Source organism: Equus przewalskii, chromosome 25 (genome assembly GCF_037783145.1).
Source record: "Equus przewalskii isolate Varuska chromosome 25, EquPr2, whole genome shotgun sequence".
In the NCBI taxonomy this organism is placed as follows: Eukaryota; Metazoa; Chordata; class Mammalia; order Perissodactyla; family Equidae; genus Equus; species Equus przewalskii.
In genome coordinates, this window is record NC_091855.1 from 43,453,114 (window position 1) to 43,467,549 (window position 14,436).

The window sequence follows — 14,436 nt, forward strand, 5'->3', positions numbered from 1 at the left end:
TCATTCCAATGCAAAAAGAAAATCTCACTCAACTCCCAAAACTCTAACCCAACCTGGCACTAAAATGTGCCTCAGCGGGACTCGGGTCGCCGCTTTGAGACCCCGCTGCCCCCACAGCAGCCCTGAGCCCCTTGAGCTGCCCGGGGGGCGCCGGCTTCCGACAGCCCAGGAAGGTTCGGGGTCTCCACACGGGGCCCCTCCCCAGGCCCGCCTAGTGGCCGCAGAAGGGCGACGAGGCCCAGCCTTCAAGGCCCTCCTGGCCCCTCCGCCACCCCCCGACGCTCAGCCCCTCCGGCCCGCGCCACTCGCCCTCGCGTCCCCGCCCCTCCCCGCCCCACTCACTCTTCATCCTGGATGCGGAAGCCGGCGACAACCCCTTGCGGACAGTGGACGGAGAAGAAAGGGGCAGGAAGGGTGACCCCCTGGCTTCCACTCCTCTGAGGCAGGGGCCCGAACGAGGACCTCCGCGGTGGTCCCACGACGGAGAGCGTTAGGATCCGGCCGCCATGTTGTATCCCTGTCACCTTAGCAACCGTCTGGTCCTCAAAGCCCCGAGGCCGCCATCTGCGCGTGCGCAAAACGCCCCGTCTGCGTCCGCCAGCCTTACGTGTACGCGTGCGCAGTGTGTCCCGCCTCCTCAGTCTGGTTGCTAAGCGATCTCCGTCGCCGCTTTAAGTAAGCAATTCCCCGCCTTCGAGCGTAGATGACCTTCGCCCGGATCGCTATTCCAAGTCGTCCTGCGAACTTAGTGATTTAGGGTCTAAAGCCCAGACGACAGCCTCGAGCTGTAACTAGGCTGGGGATGCACTAAGTAATTGTCAATTGATTCCTGTTCTTTGCAGTCTCATCCTACAATTGAGCGTCTACTACCTACTTTAGTACATATCTATTTGTAAGTTTTTCTTTTTAATTCAACAAACATTTATTGAGCGCCAGGCACTTTTGCAGGCATTGAGGAGCTGGAGGAGAACAGTGTGGACAGAGTCCCTGACTTCTCGAAACTTACATTCTACCGTAACGTTGAAGGAATGAATATCTGAATGAAGTATGTGCACATATGACAACTGAGAAAGAAGTAGCCTAGCCCTCAAGGAACGGTCAACGCAATAAAAATAACATACCAACGCATAGCATTTTATGACGCTCATTGTCATTTATTTGCTTATTTCATGCCCACAACTACTCCATAAGGTCAGGCATCCCTGTTTTTTCCTATTGGTTTTTGAAAATAAAGAAGGAAAATGTGTCTATTTAAAAAAAATCAAGGGCCCAGCCCGTGGCCTAGGGGTTAAGTTTGGTGCACTTGGCCTCCGCAGCTTGGGTTTGCTTCCCAGGTATGTGGCCTTACACCACTATCAGTGGTGTGGGGCTGTGACCCACATACAAAACACAGGAAGACTGGCACAGGTGTTACTTCACGATGAATCTTCCTCACTAAAAAGAAAAACAAAATCAAAGCATAGAACTTTATAAAGCAAAATTTTTAATGATCCCTTCAAAGCATTTCCATCCTTCTCACTCCTCACCCTCCCCAGAGTTAACCACTGGCAAAAATTTGGTGGCATCTTTTCTGAATTTCTGTGTTTGAATTTGGACAGATTTTCCCCATAATTGAAAATCAGATATTTTCCCATAATTTGCTCTTTTTCATTTAATACATCATGATCATCTTTTAATATTAGCACATATAAAGCTACCCTATGCTTTTTAACTGCTGCATAATATTCCATGGTATGGATATACTCTCATTTTTTTAACCATTTCCCTATTAATGTTTCCTATTTTTGCAATTACAAACAATACTTGAGAAAATATCCTTGTGCATATCTTTGAACACATATGAGACTGTTTCTGTAGGAATTGAGGAGTTAAAAGACATCTACAATTTAAATATGGACTGACATTAAATCACCCTCCAGGGGCCGGCCTGGTGGCACAGCAGTTAAGTGCACACGTTCCGCTTCAGCAGCCTGGGTTCACTGGTTTGGATCCCGGGTATAGACATGGTACCACTTGGCAGGCCATGCTGTGGTAGAGGAAAATGGGCATGGATGTTAGCTCAGGGCCAGTCTTCCTCAGCAAAAAGAGGAGGATTGGCAGCAGTTAGCTCAGGGCTAATCTTCCTCAAAAAAAAAAAAAATCACTCACGGCCTAATGGTTAAGTTCAGGTGTTCTGCTTTGGTGGCTCAGGGTTTCCCTGTTTCGGATCCTGGGTGCAGACATGGTACCACTCATCAGGCCACAGTGAGGTGGGATCCCACATGCCACAACTAGAAAGACACACAACTAAAATATACAACTGTGTACTGGCAGGATTTGGGGAGAAAAAGCAGGAAAAAAAATTTTGGCAATGGTTGTTAGATGCCAATCTTTAAAAAAACTAAAATAAAATAAATCACTCTCCGAAAACGCTGTACCAATACATTCAGGGATCTATACATGAATTCTCTTCTCCTCACACTTGCACAGACACAGGATATTATCTCCTAAGATTAAGAAGCCACTCAGGAAAAGAGTGAAACATAACATGAAATTTTTTATTTCGTTATGTTTCTCAGCCCCCCTCCCTTGTACTCCCTCCAGGACGGGATTCATCACTCCTCCTTTTGCAGGAAGCTTCCTCCTCTCTAAGCCCAGCACAGAGCTCTCCCCTACAAATGAGCCCTTAACATTTCCAAAGCTGGCATGACCATCTTTCACCCAGACTTACCATCCACAGATCCCATCCCAGCCAAAGGCGAAACCATCCGCCCAGGTGCATTCCAGCCCCGGCACTTCCTTCCTCCTCGCCACACCCCCCCTCCCCCACCCTGCCCCTCGGAACATCCCTCACTTTCCTGCGCACCCCTCCTCCTTTCTCTGCCCACCTCACCTCTCGCTGGTCCCAGCCTTCTCCTTCTAGCCCCACAGCGACCAAGCCTCCCCAAGTGCCTGTCGTTTACAGGAGAAATCCAGATTTCTGACCCCATATACAATCTCCCTCCACCTGAGATCGTCAGCCCCTAACCCTTCACCCACCCCATCTTTCTGCCTTCTCCTCCTCTCATACGTTTGTGCCCAAACTGGTTTTCGTTTAGAAGGGTATTTTTTCCTTCTCAAATAATGTTTTATATATATATATATCATTAGCATGATTCGAAAATAATAAAAGCAGAATTCAGCGAAAATCCTCCCACCACCCCTCTGCCCCCAGTTCCTCTCCCCAGAGGGTAGGCAACATGTGTTATATATATATTTTTTTCTTTTTCTTACACAAATGGTAGCATAGTATGACTCTGTTCTGCATTTTTCAGTTTTCACAACTAGAAAGACACACAACTAAAATATACAACTGTGTACTGGCAGGATTTGGGGAGAAAAAGCAGGAAAAAAAATGTAACACTTCAACTTCAATTTAACTTAACACTTCACCTTGCAGATTTTCCCCTACTGGTACACAAAGAGCCTCTTTATTTGATTTGATGGCTGTTCTGTTTCATGGTTGTACCATCCCTTATTTAACCAGTCCCCTACTGATTGACATCTAGGTTGTTTCTAATAGTCTGATCTTTCAAACATTGCTGCAGTGACCAATCCTGTAAATACATCATTTCCTGTATGTTCACATGTACCCAGAGGAGAAATTCCTATAGTAGAGCTGCTGAGTCAGAATATCTACTTCGATATTTTTTTACTTCTTTTTAAAAAATTGAGTCAAAATTCACATAACATATAATTAACCATTTTAAAGTGTGACGTTTAGTACATTCACAATGTTGTGCAACCATCACCTCTGTCTAAATATTTTCATCGCCCCAAAAGGAAACCCCATACCCATTAAGCAGTCTCAAAAACATGGTGCTGAGTGAAAGAAGCCATACGCTAAAGGCCACATATTTTATGATTATATTTATAGGAAATGTCCAGAATAGGCAAATCCATTGAGACAGAAAGATTAGCTGCCAGGGGCTGGAGGAATGGGGGTGATTGCTAACAGGTACGGAGCTTCTTTTTGGGGTGTTGACATTGTTTTGGAATTAGACAGTGGTGATGGGTGCCCAACTTTATAAGTCTACTAAAAACCACTGAAGTGTATGTATTAAATTGTTGGAATGGTAGGTATGTGAATTTTACCTCAAAATAAATTGGATAAAACCAAAATTTGATTATTGCTGGTATTATTTTTGTTGATGGTGCTGTCTTTGTTGGCTCTGAAAAGCCACATTTAATCTCTCCAGACCACTGGGATTTGATCTCTCCCTTCTTATCTCCTTGTGGTCTTTCCTGTTATTTGGGGAGCTGTCTCCATGTCACACTTATCTTTCTCTCACTGTCTCTTTCACGGCCCTTTCTTCTAATCAGGTAGGTTCTAAGCTCTGTGGGCTGCCCACCTGTCTCTTATCTCCCTGCAGGCAGAGCATGTTACCAGATAGTCATTGAGTACCTGTTAAAAAGGTGAACAGCTGAATGCATTTAGCACGTGAGCCCCGGCCTCGTTATTTCTGATCACCACTGGCTGATGGATTTTCTGCTCACCTTCTCGGTGGACAAATGGTTCTTGGTAGTGAAATCGTAGAGACCAGGTAGATCCTGATCCTGTGGAGGAGTTAGAGCAAGGTGCCCCCTGGAGGTAGACACAGCCTTGCTGTGCTTACCCAGGTGAGCAGGGGCTACTGGACTTCAGCCAGCACCTGCCTTCTTACCTGGCACCCTGGTGTGCAACCAGCACATTGTATGGGAAGCCCTGGGACAGCGGGAGGGGAAGGGCTTCCAGAATGGAAGATGAAAGGATGCTAACAGGGCACCTTAGAAGGAAGACAAGAAGGGAATTTGTGAGAGATTTTGCTTAGAGCAGTGGTCCTCGAACATTATCATGCACAGAAGTCACCCACCCTCAGGTGATTCTGGCTTGTTAAACCCAGATGGCAGGGCCCCTCCCTCAAAGTTTCTGAATCTGTAATTCTGGGGTGGAGGTTGAGATTTTGCATCTGTAACAGGATCCCAGGTGATGATGCTGCTGCACCAGTGACCATGTTTTGAGAGCCGCTGGCCTAGATAATTCCTTATTCTTTCTTTAATTCTAAATAGACTAGGAAATGCTACTTCAAACCGAAAAAGCAATTGCTGGGGAAGTTCTCTCCTTACAGTCAACACTCTCAAACACCACACAGAGGGGTCAGCCTTCTTGAGTTTTAGTTATGTGGCCTCCTCACCTGCTTCCCTGGACCACTCATGCCCTAAAGGACAAGCAGAAGAATTGACAGATGAGAAACAATAGGCTGTGAACTCCTCCAGGGAGGGGCCTCACCTCACACTCAGTGCCAGCAGCCAGGTGTATATTACATGCCCAAGGGATGATTGTGACATGGACCCAGCTTAGAGCATCTTAGAGCTCCACTTTTAAAACTCTGCATGAATACTACCTAATTATAGCTACTTGAGCTTTTTGACTCATTCCAGAACCGTTCCTCAGACAGTCATCCCATCCCCTAGTATTAGCTTTTCCCTATCTTCTGATGTCAAGAGATTCAGCCATGAGGCTATGTTTAGCAGACAATCAGTTTCCTTCTGCTGAGCATCTTTTTTTTTTTTAGATTGGCCTTGAGCTAACATCTGTTGCCAATCTTCCTCTTTTTTTTTTCTTCCCTCCAAAGCCCCCCAGTACATAGTTGTATATTCTAGTTATAGGTCCTTCTAGCTCTGCTATGTGGGACACCATCCCAGCATGACTTGATGATCTGTGCTAGGTCCACGCCCAGGATCATGAACCGGTGAAACCCTGGCCTGCCAAAGAGGAGCACACGAACTTAAACCCTCAGCCATGGGGCTGGGCCTCTGCTGAGCATCTTAATTAGTGTTCAAACCACAAAATAGGCAGAAGTTAGAAAAGTTGAGGATGACAGAAATTTCAAACATGCTAACATTGGTAAGGTGGGTAAAATGCAAATCTATCTAAAGATATTAGAAATTAGATTCATTTTAGAAAATAATAGACATATCTCAGAGGAAACTAAGGTTGAACAGGGATATGAAACAAGGAGGAGCAAGAAGAATATTAGCCATTCAAATTAACATGAAGAATGGTAGTTAACCAAGCATCATAAATGAGATCACGGTCTAGCCTGGATGCAATAACAGGTAAACTTTAGGCTAGAGAGAAGTCTATGCCCATCTCTCAGGAAAAGGCACTCCGAATTATAGATGCTTTAAGAAGAGTAAAAAAGTTTTCCTAAAAGGAGAATAGAAAAGATTAAAATTCAGCTCTTAAAGTGGTGAGGGAGAAAGAATGACACCGGTGACCCCAGCCCAGTCACAGGACCACTGTTTACTGTTTTCTCATTTCTGTAAAATGGGATGAAAGTACTTAAAGTGTCACAGTGAAGATTAAATGAGATGTCCATGATGCACTATACAAATACCGGTAGATTTTCGCCCACGGTCTAACACACAGGCCTGTCACAGAGCAGATGCCCCGTAAATGCTGTTGACTAATCAAGAAGCATCTTCAGCTATCACCTGCTGTCATTCCTTTCTGACAAGGGGCGAGCCTGATTTTCAACAATCACTGAGCATCCAGGACAAACTTTAACCCTTGATAGGGAGGAATTAAACAGGCAGACTGACAAGTTTTAGAAGTTATGTGGCCTGTTGTTGGGGACCCAGAGAGGCAATAGGCTTTGTCACTCCCTGGTGGCCACCCTGGGCTGGGACCGGAGTCTGCAGCTTCCAGCTCCCTGTCCTTCAACCGCTCTCTCTTACTAAAGAGATCTTTGTAAAAGCTTTGCAATTAATATGCATGCTTTAAGGAAGAACATTCTTTTAAACTTCCTGGAATTTACTGATTTGTTATAGCAAATTAGAAACATCTGAAATATCCTTCTGTTTGTCTATTTTTCTTTTGTTTTGTCTAACAGCTTTGACATTGTACTTATTGTACAGTGAAGCATTTCATTTCTGGGTTTTTTTCCCTCGCTTCCTTTCCTTTTTTTCCAGCATCAACTGGCAAGAATTCAGCTTTAGTACTGAAAGTGTTTTGCTCTCTTCTTGTCTGTACGCACCAGGGCCCTGAGTCAAAATAAAAAGTGTAAAAAGAAGATTGGAAGGAGGTTGAAAGAAATTGTCCAGGAGATAGACAGAAGACGGAGGCCTGGACCATAGAAGAGAGAAGAAAATTAGAGAACCCAGCAGGCCTGACCTCTGAAAAATGGTGTTCCAGAAAAAGAAAAGAGAATATGGAGGAGATTATCCTGTTCTAGGAACTTGGGATCCATGAATGTGAGGCAGAGATCAGAGCGATGCTTTCACAAGCGAAGGAACACCAAGATTGCCAGCGAACCAGCAGAAGCTGGGAAAGAGGCATGGAACAGATTCTCCTTCAGAACTCTCAGAAGGAACCAACCCTGAGAACACCTTGATCTTGGACTTCTGGGGTCCAAAACTGAGAGAATAAATTTTTAAGTCACCCAGTTTGTGGTACTTTATTGTGGCAGCCCTAGAAAACTAATACAGTATGTCTTTTTATTTTCATACCAAACGTCCCAATTGATAAACAGAATGACAAATTTTGTAGGTTGAGTTTAAAGCTAATGGGACTGTTTAAAATCCAAGGTAGCTGCTTGCATAAACCCCCCCCTCAGACATTTAAAAACCCGAATAATAATACTCTGCACCATTTAATTCTGATCATGTATGTTTGCATTTTCTTAACTCAAAGAATGAAAATTAGGACTTATTTGTCTCGGGAGCACTGTAAAATGGAGTGAGAATTGGCGGGAGAAGTTCAGAGGCATTAGGAGAATAATGCTCTGCAAACTCCAGTGCTTCATCAGCGCCGGTCTCCGAAGAGCCTGCATGCCCAGGTGAGGAGCTGAATACGTGGGTCTCGGGTGCCCCCTGCCGTCTATGTTCGTCACTGCGTCTCCCCCGGCGCTGGTCCCCGCCTCCCGGTAGCCTTGCTCTGGCGCGCCCACTTAAGAAACGCGGCTGGAACGCCTGGAGTGTGTCAGGGCTAGATTCCTAAGGGATGATCGGTCAACTTAGCTTCCTTCACAAACCTTGATTGACCACCAACTATATGTTGGTCACTGTTCTACGTGCTGGTGATGCAAAATAGAGATTACTACCCCCCTGGAGTTCACGTTCTACTGATGGGAGACAGACAAACTATATAAGCAAGTGGGGAGGAAATAAGGCCTGGAAAGGCAGGGATTCTGGGTTGCGATTGTAAATGGGACGGTCAAGGAAGCCGCAGTGAATAAGCGACAATTAAGCAATTTAAGACCGAGAGGAGATGAGGGAGGGTGACTTGGCAGTGTCTAGGGGAATGGGGCCAGGAAGAGGGAACAGAAATACAGAAGCCTCAAGGCAGGAGCATGGCCTGGTGAGCAAGGACCAGGAAGGAGGGTGGTGGGGCTGTGGCAGGCAGAGCGCGGGAGAGGAGCAGCATAGTCTTTCAAACGGCTGTGACTTTGGTTGTAGGGTTGCCAGATACAGTGCAGGACGCCCAGTTAAAGCTGAATTTCAGACAAACAACAAATACTGGTTTGGTATAAGTATGTCTCAAATATTGCATGGGACATACTTGTCCTAAATTATTTGCTAAATCTGGCAACCCTATCAGGGCTGGGCCAGAAGGGGAGAGTTTGAACAGAGAAATGATTTTATTTTAAAATGTAAGATGATTTTGGAATTAGGTCATTCATCCATCTATACACTGAATAGTACTAAACATGTACTATTCAGTGTGCTAGGCTCTGGGCATTCAGCTGGAAGTGAAATAGACAGGATGCCCAGAGGGCTCTGCCTCCTTTGGCCTACACTTATCTGCCCTTGTCCTTCAGAACAGTCAAGTGTCCCCGTCTCCGAGAACCTGCCCAACCCTCCAGCACCAGCATGGTTTAGATACACCCAGCACAACACTTGACCCCCTCACTTGCTCTAACACTTGCCTTTGGGAATCTGTGAGTCCCATGAGGAAGACAAGATTAGATCTGTTTGACCGCACAGCTGATTCTCTGATCAATGATATGTTTGACTGAGTGGCAGTTTGCCTAAACCTGGTTCTCCAGCCTTCCTGGTGGTGGGGTGAGCTACCTAACATCCTTTCAATTAAATCTGTTTTGTTAAGGTTAGCCAGACCTGGCTTCTGTCGCTTGCAACAGTGTTACTGAACCAGGTTCGGTTTTTTGCCCACCGCCCTGAAAGTCAAACACCAAGACGATGAGGTTTGCAGCAGAGAGAGAGTTTAATCACAAGGCAGCCATGTGAGGAAGCGAGAGCATGAGCCTCAAATTCGCTTTCCCGAAAATAGGGACTCAGGGATATTTATGGAGTAGGGAGGCAAGGTGGTCTGAAATGTGGAGAGAGGTGATTGGAGGTGAGGAGGGGTGAGGAACTGATGACCTGCACACGCGTCGTCAGACCATGCCTCTTCAGAGGACCCGTGTTTACGAAATGGTGGCGCTAGCATGATCTGAGGGTGGAGTTGTTAGCTTCTTGACGTCAAATGGTTGCCTATCGGACATCTACACAGGCCCAGTTGATGGGTTGGTGGTCTCAACCGGTCTGAAGTGGGCAAGGAGTTCTAATTCCTGAAAAACAGCTCACACACCCATTACCATGGTGACCCAGGCTCCAGGAAGATGTTATCTATAGGAGCCTAGTGGGAGTCAGAGGGCACATTGCCTAAGCAGCACAGTTAACAATGGGTGGGTTAAACACCTAAAAGCTATAGTCAGTAATCGAAAAAAGGGAAAAACTTTAGTACCTAGATACTTAATCATCAATGGCTGTTTGCTGGTTTCAACAGAGAACTCTCATGTTACATCGGCTGTGGGGACAGTTTTTTGGACTAGTCAGACCAAGAGAGTGGACAGTGTGAAAAGCTGGTGCTCCCTTCTCCTACTCCTGGAGCACCTGCCACAGCAGTGCAGGTGGTCAGGGCCACTCAGAGACCAAGAGGCCCCTGGGACATACAGGAGAATGAACGTGTTTGAGTTTTGTCTTGCCAGCATACTTTTCCTCCTTTTTTTACATACAGACCTTGGAGTGGGTCTTGGAGCGGGTACTGTCAATTGTCCACCAACAGTTATTTCATGATTCATTCGTGTGTTAGTTAACAATAGAGGGTGGGAGCTGGGCCTGGCTCCGTGGCCAAGTTGTTAAGTTCCCGCGCTCCGCTCCAGGCGGCCCAGTGTTTCGTTGGTTGGAATCCTGGGCGCGGACATGGCACTGCTCATCAAACCACACTGAGGCGGCGTCCCACATGCCACAACTAGAAGGACCTACAATGAAGAATATACAACTATGTACTGGGGGGCTTTGGGGAGAAAAAGGAAAAAAGTAAAATCTTTAGAAAAAAGAAAAACAATAGAGGGCAAAATGAAGACTTTTTCCAGACATTTAAAAGTGGGGGGGGGGGGGGAGGGAGAAAACGGGCTTATCCACTCAATGAAACACCGAAGAACCATTTAAAATGGCATTTGCAATTACTTAGGGATATGCTTATGATAGAATATTAAGTACAAAAAGCGAGATTAAAAATTATATTTTTAACCAGGTTACATTGAATCTCAAATATATATTTTTAAATACACCTGTACATTAAAAAAAAAATTGACAAGAATTATGTCAAGACTCCAGCGGCCGTTTTATGGGGCGGTGGAGAATTCAGTGGTTCGGTATTTTCTAAACTTTATTTAGCCCTATCAAAAGCTCTTGATACATGAAGTTTCCACGCTGCCAGGATTCTTGGGGATAAATAAAAATAGTATTGAGTTGCAATATTTGAAAAGCTTTCTCCCGAGCTGAGTTTCCAATGTGCAATTTGCATTTTCCCTGTGAAAGCCTCCCATTCGCTGTGAGAAACCACCTCCCTTCTTGAAAGCCTCAGGGTCTCATTTTTTTTCAATCGGCCGAGGGGGATGACGACAGCCGCAGCTGGAGCTGGGTGGGAGCCAAAACTACGGACTCAGTCTGGAGCGGCCCAGCACAGGGGTAGAAACCTCGTAAGCACAGCCGCGGCGAGGTAACACGCAGTGGCCGGTTAGCTCAGTTGGTTAGAGCGTGGTGCTAATAACGCCAAGGTCGCGGGTTCGATCCCCGTACGGGCCACGGGTGGTTGTTTTTCCTTCCTTCCGTGGTTCCTGATTCTCTTCACAACTATTTTGAAAAATTAGCCTTTCGAGGTCCGTCAAACGCGAGCAGAGAAGAGACAGTCGCAGAATCTTTCGGTACTCGGCCCCGAAGCTGTCGAAGGCTCCAGTGGGGAGAGCGGGCAGGAACCTGCGCGCGTGCGAGCCGTGACTCCTTATCCCAAATTCCCGGGCGCTGCACGCCCTTAACGTCTCGTAAGGTCTTTTTTCCGGATGCTCTCAGAAGCCGCCGCCAGCTGCTTCCTAATGCAGAGCTTCTGAGGGCCCTCGACGGAGAGCCCAGTTTTCACCGCGTTCTTAGAGGTGAAAATGCGGGCTTGGAATTTCACTCATTCCACCAATACTTATGGAGAGCCTCCTGCATGCCCGGGCGCCGTCCAGGCAGGGAGCAAAACAGTAAATGAGAGATACAAGTTCCAGCCCTCATGAAGACAATGACCAGCCAATGACTGCCCTGTTTTTCAGTGAGGTGCTCTGGTTGTGGAAACTTCTAGAAAGCTTCTATTGCTACTTCTTTTTGCTTTTCAGAAGGATCTTAAGCTTCATATTTTTTCCTCTTGGCTCTGCAGTTTGCAGCCAGAGAGCAACTGGATGCATTTTTCACTCACAGTTCAAGTCTCCAGGTGTACTCAGGTGTGTTCAGTTTAACAAAAGCCAGCTTTCTAGGGTCAATGACATTTTATATCAGGGTCCAGCAAGGGCTTCAGCCATGTTTGAAAAATCTCCAGCGAGAACATCTACTAAATCATTCATTCTTTTCTCAAATATGTGTTACGCTCTGACTTAAATAAGTTACGTTTGGAGTCCACAGACCACAGGGGTAAAGCCCTTGGCAAGTGTCAGCATGTAATAAAAGTACTTACTAAATGCTGGCCATGGGACCGTTGTTACTATGAACAGTCAGCTGGAAGGAGAACCTGGGGCTGCTGACACCTAGAATAGACACCTGTACACGTGTTGCAAAATAACCAATAACCATTCTGCAGACAAGAGGGAGAAGGTGAGTTTACTTGAGCCAGAGTGAGGATTATAACCTGGGAGGGCAGTTTCCCCAAAGAAAGCAATTGATCCACAGAAGCATGGTTTTCAGTACAGTCTTATAGCATTATAGAACAAAGAACATACATTAAACACACCCAGGATACATATTCATCAAAGTTTCAAAAGGTATTCAATTACAAATTAGCAGATCAATATGACTCTGATGTCAGGAAAGGGACTAATAATTAAGGCACAGAACTGGCATAGGAGGGGAAGTATGCATTCTTATCTTAAGAGTGTATACTTTGAGATAATGTTTAATGAATTCTTTACTTTAGTGGTTAAAGCAGATGTACAATGTATGTTTGATAGGCCATAAATCAGGCCTCTTTAGTTCAAGCCTAATCCATTTTCAACTGGAATAGCTACCCTATATACCCCAATATGTGAAGCTCTCTTGTCACATGTCACACCTTGGATGTATGTGTCAGGCACCTTGTTAGCTGCAGGGATCCAGCAGAGGAGGACCCAGCTGAGATTGCTGCCCTCAGGGTGCACACTTTCCTAAACAAGGGGATGAAGGGGTCCAGAATATGCCTCTAAAGCATAAAAATTATTTTGAGCTGAAGGCATTTGAGTTCCTGAAAAGGCTTATTTGCCTAAAAGCAGAGCCTTCCAAAAGGACTCAAAAGAATTCAATCGTCATAAACCCCTTCCCTGGAAGCAATCAGGGAAGATTGACTCGTCATTGGAGAGGAGAAGTTGGCACCACACCTGAACAGGCATTGTCATAAAAACCATCATATCTCCCATCCACTATAGGTAAGCGCCTATTTATCTTTCCTAAAAGTCATTTGTCTTCTGGTAAGTGCTCTCTTCTCTCCTTCCCTTCCCCTATTAAGGTAGAATATAAGCCCCACATTCTAACTGCCTCTTTGAGTCACATTTTTCTGTGAACTCTTGTAGGTACACTAATAAAAATACGTGATTAAATTTTGTCTTTTCTCTTGTTTATCTGTCTTTTGTCAGTTTAATTTGCAGGCCCCCAAAGGCTAAAGACAAGAGGGTGGAGGAAAAGTTTTTCCTCCCTGACAGGCTCAAAAAAGATGATAAAATGGTGTTCTAGATGAGGAGGGCAGTTCTTAGCTCAGAGGTCAGAGAAGACCTTTCTGACATCTGAGAATGAGAGGATGAGAAGGGCTTTCTTGGAAAAGTTTAACAAAAAAAGGGAAAAGATTAAGCAATTGAAACAAATTCCACAAATCTGATCTCTCCTCTGGCCAATCCTTAGTGAATTAGGTCAGAACACTGTAGGGAGCATAGTGAGTATTGACTGTTGATGATGTTGATGATGGTGATGGTGGTGATGGTGGTGATGGTGGTGATGGTGGTGATGGTGGTGATGGTGGTGGCGGCGGTGATGGTGGTGATGGTGGTGGTGGCGGTGGTGGTGGTGACGGTGGTGGTGGCGGTGGCGGTGGTGACGGTGGTCCTGTGGAGAGAAAAATGCTCAGAAAGCCTCAGAACCTTCTCACACACCAGCCTGGCCCCCAGCCTCCCCCTATATGGGGAAAATGGCATCATCGTATTATACTGCAAATGGCAGTTTCTCTTCTTCTGCCGGCCTAAACTGTATACCGAGGGCAGGACAGTCCTGAGGGCAGGGCTGGTGACTCACCCAAGTCAACACAAAATAGCAAATAACCATCCTATAGATAAGAGAAATAAGGTGAGTTTGCTTGAGCCAGAGTGAGGATTATAACCCGGGAAGGCCTTGAAAAGCCTCTGGAGAAGCGTGGTTTTCAGTACAGTCTTATATCTTTTTAGAACAAAGAACACACATTAAACATTCCAGGATACATTTTCATCAAAGTTCCAAAGAGGTGTTCAGTTGCAAATTAGCAGGTCAACATGATCCTGATGTCAGGAAAGGGACTAATCTGGGTATTACCAATAAGGCATTACTAAGACAGCACAGGAGGGGAAGTATGCAGTCTTGTTTTGAGAGAGCGCATTCTTTACTTTGATGGTTAAGCAGATGTACAATGTATCTTTGATAGGCCTTAAGTCAGGCTTTTTAGTTCAAGTTGAATCAGTTTTGAACCGGAATAGTACCCCATACACCTCAATATGTGACATCTCTTGTCACCCAACAGGCGCTTAATAAGTCTTTGTTGACCAGTGGCCCTACTGCCCTCCTTGGGGAGGGGAGCTGAGACAGGTGCACACACCGGCAGCTACAAGACACACGGAGCGAGGGGAGTATAGAGGCGGGGGGATTAGGAAAGGTTGTGCTGAAAAAGAGGGGGCGGCAGAGCTGGGG

General features: G+C 45.7%; 1 protein-coding gene and 1 non-coding gene across 14 annotated transcripts in view; one reads left to right on the forward strand and one right to left on the reverse strand.

Moving 5' to 3' along the window:
* The window catches only part of MOK (MOK protein kinase), a 64,934-nt gene extending 64,335 nt beyond the window's left edge, over positions 1-599 (reverse strand). For 6 of the 13 annotated variants that reach the window (XM_070593319.1, XM_070593314.1, XM_070593309.1 and 3 more), the window contains exon 1: positions 343-599. Coding sequence is in view for 6 of the 13 variants with exons in the window: in XM_070593314.1 (XP_070449415.1) it covers positions 343-349 (7 nt within the window). In the remaining 7 variants the exon portion in view is untranslated. The remainder of the gene's footprint in view (positions 1-342) is intronic. The other 7 variants (XM_070593313.1, XM_070593308.1, XM_070593318.1 and 4 more) reach the window with 6 other exon arrangements.
* A 10,418-nt stretch (positions 600-11,017) lies between these two features.
* Positions 11,018-11,091, forward strand: TRNAI-AAU (transfer RNA isoleucine (anticodon AAU)). The gene has a single exon. It is a non-coding gene; the product is annotated as a tRNA-Ile (tRNA).
* The last annotated feature ends 3,345 nt before the right edge of the window (positions 11,092-14,436 follow it).